Source organism: Acanthopagrus latus, chromosome 21 (assembly GCF_904848185.1).
Source record: "Acanthopagrus latus isolate v.2019 chromosome 21, fAcaLat1.1, whole genome shotgun sequence".
Lineage (NCBI taxonomy): Eukaryota > Metazoa > Chordata > Actinopteri > Spariformes > Sparidae > Acanthopagrus > Acanthopagrus latus.
The window spans coordinates 2,365,188-2,374,743 of NC_051059.1; the positions used below are offsets into that span (position 1 = coordinate 2,365,188).

Below are 9,556 nucleotides of genomic sequence, written 5' to 3' on the forward strand. Positions count from 1 at the left end.
TATTTATATTTTCTTAACTGCCTCAGTACAGCTAGCTGACTAACTTCATTCCAAGCTTCAGAGGTTGAACACAACTAAGTTAAAGAGTGTATATATGTATATGTATGTATATATGTATGTATAACTGATGAAAAAAAAATACAGGGGAACCTTCCCATTTATAATATTTTATTGCTTGTCCTTCCTTTTGATCAACAAAAGGCATTCTTCTCACACAAAATTAATACAATTAGGAATTGGAATCTTCAGAGTTACAAGTTAAAAGTACAGTTAGAGTTGGATTGAAGTTCCATCAAACAGCCACTGGATGCCACTAAAGAGCTTCATTTATTGAGCCCGTAGGTTATTTTTTCCATTTGGTCCTGACAGAACTTGAATAGCAAGATGAGTTTATAAAATGATGAATAATGAAAAAACGTTTGGGAGAAAACCAGATTGACATCCTGGGTAAAACAAGACAAGGTACGTTTTGGGCATAATAATATGTGTGGGAATACAGTCTGCACTCATTCAGTGGGTATACAATACACATTTCAAATCCTCTTAATTAGTGTTTTTCCAAGTTCTTTCAATTCAAAGAACAACAGTGGTTTACATCTGATATTCTAAAACAAAACTGTGCTTGATTTTCTATGGGATAATAAGCGAGGATCCACATAAGACATAAGACATTCAAATGGACTAAATGTTAGGTGGTATGCATTGTGTATTACCTGTCGACAGCAGTCTGCAGAGTTTATCCTTAATGTCAGTTAAGATATGAAATTTTAAAAAACAACAACCGCAAACACACTTTAAAGACAGAAAACTGAAGGGAGGCCAGCTCCCTGTCTTTGAAAGACACACAAGACACAAGACACAACACACACACACACACACAACACACACACACACACACACACACACTAAATAGGTGTCGATGATTGATATGTTTGGAAGCCAGTGTTTCTTTCTCGGCGGCGTCTGCAGCAGAGGACCGTCACCGTAATGATGATGATGAGGACTGTTAAAAAGACGAAGATCGCACCAACCCACGCACCAAGACTCAAGTCTGGAGGGACAGTGAGAGTCACAGTTAGACAATTCAATCTGGCTCATTACTTGACACTTTTAAACACACATAGTATGTAACCATTAGTGACTCAGGAGAGTCCCTGGTGGGTCCCTGTGTTGTGCTGCTAGTATTCTTAGGTAAGACTAAGATGCCAAAAATGACAAAATAAATCAAATATGATAAAATAAACACAGAGCCATTATTGTGATTTGGCAGTTTGTGATTGACTGTCTGCTGAATGCGTTCCCTCAATTATATTTCTGGGTTGTGATTCAATTCAAATGTGTCATAAAAAAATTCATGTAACAATGAAAACCCCTCAAACTGAAATGTGTTTGCTCTCTCTGTTGCTGTGCAATATTAAAGACTATAACATACATGTTTGGGAGTGCTGATGACTTTGCTTTTATAATCTTTTGAGTTGGCATACATTACACTCTTACTTTTGGGTTGAGCACACTAGTTCTTTTGTAAGACATGTTTTAAGGATAAACTGTGTTTGGGGGAGACACATTTAATGTGAACAAAACTGTTAGTTTACAAGAAAGCTCTTTGAGACATAGAGAGCTCTTCCAGGTGACGTGCTCTGTGGTCATTTTTCTAACCCCACCAGACAACAGTCTTATCCATACAAGTCATAAGCAGGACTCATTTCCATGGTATTTCCTGGCTGTTCCCCCAAAGTGTGCATTTTCAGTTTGCAGAAAAAAAAAAGCATTTCATTTATGACATTTTCCTCAGAATTTTGAGGAAAAAGTCAGATTTCTGAGACAGATCTTTAAAAAAATGAGTTCTGACTTTTTTTCTCAGAGTTTTGCCTTTCTGAAAACTCAGATTAGTATATTTCAAAGTGGCCATAATCATCTTCCATATTACAATATATCTGCCCAAATGTGATAATGTGATGGTGATGACGGATGGATCTATGTAGAGATCCTTGAACACACTGTGTAGTGTATTGAGTCACAGTGTAGTGTGTACAGAGTGTGAGCACCTGTCCCAATACCCGGGTCTCCATGTGTGCATGACTCCTCGCTCCAGGCTCCCCACTTGGTGTTTTGGGGTCTTGAGGGGATGAAAGCTGCCACCATGAAGCAGTATCTCTGTCCTTCATCCAGGTTTGGAACCTCTGCTACACTGGAGTTAGATGTGATTTCTTTCTACCAGGTAAGAACAGGAAATTACTTATCTAGCATACCATTTATTGTTAACATTAAGAGCTGAAATTCTTGATTAGATTACAGCATTTTATATCAAACCTGTGATTCATACAATGTGATCTCTGTGCTTGACAATAATATGTCTGTCAAACTAAAACAATAACAAAACACGTGTCTTTCTAATATCAATATTTTCCATATGAGCCCTTACCCTTATTCATTTTAATAACTTTATTTTATTGTTAGTGTGACAACTGAACGTCCCCCCACACGCCTCTGTCTCTCACAGGCAAGCTCAGGTTCATATTAGTAACAGTCCTATAGATAAACGCCCAGTTGACTTGAATTAATTTACATTACATTCTTGAAAGTCTTTTCTTTCTACGTATCATCATCATTAGCAACATTAAATGCAGGACTACAGCAGTTGGTTAGGAGCTTATCATAGACTGGAAACAGGGGAAATGGCTGCCTTGCTTGGTCCAAATATAACAAAATCTGCCTACTAGCTCGTCTAAAACTCACTAAATAAGATTTCATATCATGTTTGTGTTATCAATGCCAAGACTGATGTGTAAAAACAACATTTCAGCACTAGGGATTGGTGGTGGAAATTCCTTTCATATGTAAATCAGTAAATAGCTCACTTATGAATCATAAAGCATTTAACTGTCTTTTAAAAGGCAACAAGCCAACAAGCACTTAAATGAGATTGCAGATGTTGTCTGGCACATTAAATATCATAACATCAAAACACAGAGACTCATCTACTACAAAAGCTACGAAGGCTTTGAATCAAAGCTTCATGCAAAATTGTATTTATTCAATTTTAGTCAACTTGCTATTTTCTCTCTTGCCTCCCCTCTCTCATTAGTCAATGGCAGATTCATTGTTTATCCAATGAAATTTCATAAACAGCAATATTCCATTTTTATGGGGGTTTTTTTAGACTTAAACTTGAAAGTTATCCAAGCTCACAGTTTTCTGCTTGGTTTCTTGGCTGCTTTTCCACCTCAGCACTTGTTTTTGTCTGTTTTAACTGCACAAAATGTAGTCTGGAGTCTTCTGTTCCTCTCAAGCAGGTGTATTTGAACAACACCATTTGAAGTATTCTGTATCTCTCTCTCTCTCTCTCTCTCACACACACACACAAACACACTAACACACGTTTTTGCTTATTGCTTGTGCTGTAGCGTTCCATCAATCGTAGTTTAGTCACAGACTGAATTGTGACAGTCAGCGTTCTGGCTCACGCCTTCTTTTCCTTTAATGATCAATATTTTATAAATTCTAACATTTTTAAACTTTTCAGACTGAGGCATACTATTTGGTTATTGATCCCTGGTCCCCAGTTGGTGTTCCATCAGTTAACTTATTTGTTTTATTAATTAGCATTAGTCAGTAATTGATAGTCAGTAACCAGTTTTCACTTTGTTGAGACTGTGTCTCTATGACTGAGCTTCATATCAGTGTCAGTGTTGAATCTGGTACCTTGCCTGTGCTCTCAGACTTGCGGTAGATGACCTTATACTGGAGGTCATGAGCGAAGATGTCTCTGATGCTGAGCTGCCTCTGACCAACATGGATACTGGTGAGAGGATCTGTGATGTTGACAATGACCCGGGTCTTGTCTACAGACCTCACAGTGAATTTTACAGCACTGATGTTACCTGAGGAGAGGACAGATCAACTGTTGTCACGTGACTTGCTATTGTATATTTCATAGTCGCTTATTCATGAAGCTTAAGAAGGTGAGTCAGTCTGAGTGGATCACCTCTGTAGATAGATAGATAGATAGATAGATAGATAGATAGATAGATAGATAGATAGATAGATAGATAGATAGATCCCAGAGAGGTGTGGTGTGTGTGTGTGTGTGTCTGTGTCTGTGTGTGTGTGTGCGCGTGCAATACCTACTCTCTTTATAGGGGTTGAAGTGTGGGGAAACAGCATGAGGGGGTTCGTCAGCAGTATAATCTTCATCAGTGGTGTCTGTTTGAATGTCAGCACTGTAGAGCCTGTCAAAGTTGAACACGAAGCCTAAGCATGGTTCGGAGGTATGTGAAATGCATTCAACATGCATGTTTTTTGAGTTTACAAAATGGTTAAGAACTACAACTGGGATTTATTTGAAGGAGGCCAATTGTGCATTTAGATTTTTTTTTCCTTTTCCTTTAGTGTATCATGTAGGTTCTTGTGCATGTAAAAGATATTGAAAGTCAAAAAGGCCAAAGTCCACAGAAAACTCTGCCCCTGAAGTGGCTTATCCTGCCTTTAATTTCATGATTTTTTCACTTTATCACTCTACACCACCATGTCAGACATTTGCACAATGTTTGTCAGTGGTGCTGGTTGTGTGTGTGGGCTGACCAATCAGAGCAGCCAGGGTATCCAGGAGGGGCGCCTCTAAGAGACAGGAGCTAAAACAGAGCGTTTCAGACAGAGGGGGAATACAGTTCTGCAGCACTGGACAGCATCAGCATGAAAAATTATGTTTTTTAAAGTATTAAATCATGTAAATATCTACATGAATCTAAAGTATCTAAGCGCCCTTGGGTACCCTAAAAGGTGCTATATAAATTCAATGTATTATTATCATTATGTAAACCTATTCTCATAATGACCCAAGATAAAATTATGAACCCAAAATTGAGCAAGTCTCCTTTTAAAACAGAGGGCTTGGACTGGTTACCATAAGGAAATGACAGGGAACTTCTAAAATGATAAATGGAAGAGCGAAAAGAACAAAACTATTTCAGCATGATTAGTGCACAGGTGGTCAGAATAAAAAGCCAGTCTGAAAAGTGCTGTTTTATCCCACAACACAATGGGTTTTGATGGGTTAAGTCACGGAGCATAAATGCTCAACCCAAGTTTCTGTAGGAATATTTTAAAGTAAGAGATAATAAATAATGAGCGGTGTGAGAAACAACTGTGACGTATGTTAAGCTCAATATAAAGTACGAAGGTACCAGATATCAAAGGAAATGCTGGAGTGTTACTGCACATAAGATAAAAGTATAATTCATATAAGAACTGTACCTACCTGTCAAAGGGTTGAAGATCATGGGTCAGATCGCATTCTAACTCTGACACTTGGATGCAGTCATGACTCTCCTGCCAGTCTCCATCATCCCTGCCATCGCCATAACAAAACACAAAAAGAATGAAACCATAGTAAAGATATTTTTTAAAAAAGAAAGAAAAGAAAGAAAACATAGAGACTGCTAAAATCAAGATCGCTGACTTGAGCCCGTACTTTAATTTAAGGTAGACAGAGTTTTTAAAACAGAGATTAAAAGTCAGTTTCTTGCTGGAGACAAAGGAACAGAGTTGTGATATCACTTCAGTACAGGAACACATTCCACACTGAAAACACACAAAGAAAAAATAAACTAAGGAAGGAAAGATAAAGAACTGCTCTACACTTCAAAAATGATGGTAGTATAAAAAGCATGGGACAGTGTCTTTGTGTGTGCAAAGCCTTCAGATGTATATGTCACAAAATAGAGACTCCATGGTTATACAGTCACGGTCAAAGGTTTACATACATTTGTAAGGAACATGTATATCATATTATTATCGGTCTACTGAAAATGTGACTAAACTTGGTGTGTAGTAGGTGTGGTGTTAGTTGTTAAAAGCCTCACCTCTCTTCAAACACCTCTCCTCCTGTGTGTGTGTGTGTGTGTGTGTGTGTGTGTGTGTGTGTGTGTGTGTGTGTGTGTGTGCGTGTGTGTGCACTTACACAGAGTACAGAACGGTGAATTTGTGATCAGGTTCCTTGACAGTCCACATGAGGATGGTTTTAAAGTCCAGAGACACCCATCGAATATTCTCTGCTGTGGGCACAGTGTTCATGTCTGAAAATAAAAGGCAACATTACTCTCTGCTAATCCACAAGCTGTGAATATTATCCTTTCTGGTTTTTATTTTTGTTTTCTGTGAGTTTACACCATAATGTATGTAAACTTTGATAAACAAGTTGAAGAAGAAACTTCCCTCTTCAACCTCCTTTCTCATAAACAGACCATAATAAAAATCAGATCTGCCGGTCAGCAAAGCTGAATGTGAGCCAAAAGAAACAGTCCTATAAATATTGCTTATGCAGCTTGAGACACTGTCCGTCCAGCAAACACCTAATTCTTGTAACACTGAATTAGGTTCTCATCGTATTTATTTCCTTGGAAGATTAAAGGAGAATGTTGTGAATTGTGTTGCTGCACTGGTAGAAGTTAGGAAATCTCAGTTATAAGATGCTTTGAGATGTGGACATGGAACATTCTGCATCGATGCAGAGAGACAGAGCATAACTAACTAACTAACTAAAGCTGACATCTGCTTACATAAGTGAGCCCAGCTAATGAGCCAACAGTTTAGGAGGTGCTCTCAACTTTGCTGTCCAGCTCTGAGAGAGGTGTGTGCAACTGACTCATGTTTATGGTACCACATCCAGGAAATTCCCTGTCTTAGAGCTGCTGCGTAGAAACCTTACTATGATTACAGCGCAGCACTTTTTTGTTTATGCAGTGTTTTTGGAATGTTTCTGTTGTGAGGTGGGTCACACAGATACTGGTATTCAAAAGGTGCAGATGAAAGAACTTACTAAATAAAATGGGAGTTCAGATTTATCTAACTGCTTGTAGGACATGATGAAAAAGTAGCCGCGTGCAGAAACATGTTGATGTGATACTTCAAGATACATCATGAATCATTGTGCATCTCGAGGTTCCACAATCATTCAGTTGAACTGTAATTGATTGTGAGGCCAGTGAAGATTTGCAGCTGTATGTGACAGTAGCATTATCATCCCCTGTATGTCTTAAAAGAATGCCTTAATGATTGGAATATCATCATTGAATATAAAATACTTGTGCAGTTTTTGAATGGCAGGTAATTTTACACCTGCGCTAAGTTCAATCAGTCCTTCACAGAATTGGCCAGACTTACTGCATTACTTGAAAATGATTTCTTTTTCCAATAAATAGATATCTAACATGTCCTCCTCTGTATCCACCTGATTAGGCACCTGCAACATTATTACATTTTTCTTTCTCTCTTACATTCAAGCACAATTTATGAGCTCAAGTACTGATGTGCATTGGCAGGGCCTGGAGGTGGCCGGTGGTGGCCATAAGCGTTGAAACAGTATTACTTTTCCAAGTAAAAAGTAGTATAAGGGATTACAATTTCGAAATCATTGATAATATTGCAGTTACTATATCAAGTAACGTAATGTTACTGCACTGCCAGAACACAATTCGTTTTTTTTTTCCTAGGCATGCTGTCTCGTGATGGTATGTATGGGCAGCAGATCAGGCCAAGTCATGACAGCAGCTACCCAAAAAGCTGAAGGATGGAGGATGAGGGAGAGAGTTGTGTCTCTGTCAGTTTGTCTCAGTCAAACATGCAAAGAACACGCTCTGTTGAAAACCATTGTGTGAGCAGCAAACCACTTTCAACCGCAGCAAATACAACATGTAAATTACTGAAGCATCTGATAAAACAACGAAGCAATGTGAAACTTGTTGAAACATGCTGTGTTCCCTGTTTCCGTGTTAACATCGTTTTGGTGTGGAGGCGGGAATTTATAACAGATTGTGCATAAAAAGACAAAGTCAACTGTTATGAATTTCCACTGTCAAGACAATTGTAAATCAGGATGATTTTAAGAATGCTTACTAATACCAGTGACATGTCTGGCTCCATAATGTACACTCCCGTATTGATTTGCTGATTCATCATGAATTGCTACAAAAGGGGTCTGTATCTTTCCACTGATTCACTTAAAAGAATCACTAAAGAAAGTGTCTGTGCTGCAGTCAAACTATTTCATTTTTCAACAAAATGTAACGTGAATAATCTCTGTATGTTTTAGTGACATCTTAAGATTTTTAAGCATATTTTGATAAGGCTTGGATGATAATGATTAATGTTGTCAATCCCAACTATGTTGGCCAGGACAATTACATTTTTACATCATCTCATGATCGTGGCCTGACAGAGGCCTGCAACTGCCTGAAATACTGACATCATACATAGTTATGTCACTGTCAAGTTAGAACAGGGACGTAGGAACCAAACTTAAACCCTTGCAGATCCAGTTACAAGCTGTAACCAACCTGAAAGCTGAACAATCGGCCATAATCGAAGACCTTCCTCCAACTATCTAATCCCCGCAATATACAGAATGTAGCTCGTTCTGTGAAATCTCCTCAAATCACTGAGTATTTGCTCGGACTGGGCAACAAAATCAACTTTAACAATGCTTTTGCGATTATATTGTTGGGATGACAACTTTTATGTTCACTAAATATCAACAGAATGAGACTGTTGATAAACTAGAATCAGTCATGTGGATATAAGGACGTGACTCAGTGGGTAGTTCGAGTAGAACAGTCTAGTAAATACAGCTTTAAAAATGACATCACTGTAATGCAGCCTTTAAAACCAGGAGAAGACAGTAGTTATGTGATATCGCTATAAAACTATTTACAAAACCTAGGATCATACATAGTCTCATATAACAATATGACACTGATATACTGCCCAGTCCTAATACAACAGATAGACTTTCTGAAAAGTGACACAAATCCGTCTGGGAATGAGCCGCTAGAAACTGTTTGAAAAAGGTTTGTTACATAAGCTAAAGTGTTCACAACACCAGTAATATCGATTTCAAAAAGCAGCGCCAGTCCTTACTCAACAAAAGTCTATCCATCCATCCATTAATCCATCCATCCATCCATCCATCCATCCATCCAACCATCCATCCAACCATCCAGCTATCCATCATAGTCTTACCAGCAGTACTGATGAGCCAAGCAGAAATACAGACTCCCAGACAAAGCACATGATTCAGAGATGCCATGTTAACAGTAATTCAATCTTGTGTGAACTGACTAAATCCAGGAAAAGTAGCTGTGGATAAGCAGTCCTGCGAGTCTCGAGCAGCTCAGACTGTTGTTTGTGCTCAGCAGAGCAGAGAGTGTGGGAGCTGAAGATGGGGGCACTGGGGGACCGTCAAGGGTTCCGCCCAGGTCCGCCTGCTGATCCCTCCCACATGCCTGCCTGCTGATGGAGGTTTCGCAATGCTTTGCCTCATGTGGACTCCTCCTTTTAACAAAGCACAGCTTGAATGAATGTCCTCGAGCTCAGACACTACACCCCTGTCCCTCTCTGAGAGTTCAGAGTGTAAACCTCACTGGATTACAATAAGTACGAAATAATTACACCCATCCTCACAGTAACTCAACAGTTGATTCTGTCTTTGTTCTGTCTTTAAAGGAAATCTCAGCTCTGTGCTGCTCATTCAACCGTGTATTCAACCACGGGTCTGTGA

General features: G+C 38.8%; 1 protein-coding gene across 2 annotated transcripts; it reads right to left on the reverse strand.

Annotated features, from left to right (window-relative positions):
• Positions 1-147: 147 nt before the first annotated feature.
• Positions 148-9,200, reverse strand: LOC119010548 (tissue factor-like). Of its 2 annotated transcripts, none has more exons than XM_037082743.1 (7): positions 9,019-9,200; positions 5,963-6,077; positions 5,261-5,350; positions 4,132-4,232; positions 3,706-3,884; positions 2,061-2,214; positions 148-1,051 (listed from the first exon to the last, which is right to left on the reverse strand). In XM_037082743.1, the coding sequence occupies exons 1-7, from the start codon at positions 9,083-9,085 to the stop codon at positions 906-908; spliced, it is 852 nt and encodes a 283-aa protein (XP_036938638.1). In that variant the 5' UTR covers positions 9,086-9,200; the 3' UTR covers positions 148-905. The 2 variants fall into 2 exon arrangements, with proteins under 2 accessions (XP_036938638.1, XP_036938637.1); XM_037082742.1 differs by having other exon boundaries at positions 2,049-2,214.
• Positions 9,201-9,556: the final 356 nt, after the last annotated feature.

Bases quoted from the DNA above. Each gene is read 5' to 3' on its own strand.
- LOC119010548 (XM_037082742.1), bottom strand. From the start codon at position 9,085: ATGGCATCTCTGAATCATGTGCTTTGTCTGGGAGTCTGTATTTCTGCT. The intron at 4,233-5,260 runs GTAGGTACAGTT...CAACTTTGACAG, and splicing joins GATCTTCAACCCTTTGACAG to GCTCTACAGTGCTGACATTC. The intron at 2,215-3,705 runs GTACCAGATTCA...CTTACCTGGTAG, and splicing joins AGTCTGAGAGCACAGGCAAG to AAAGAAATCACATCTAACTC.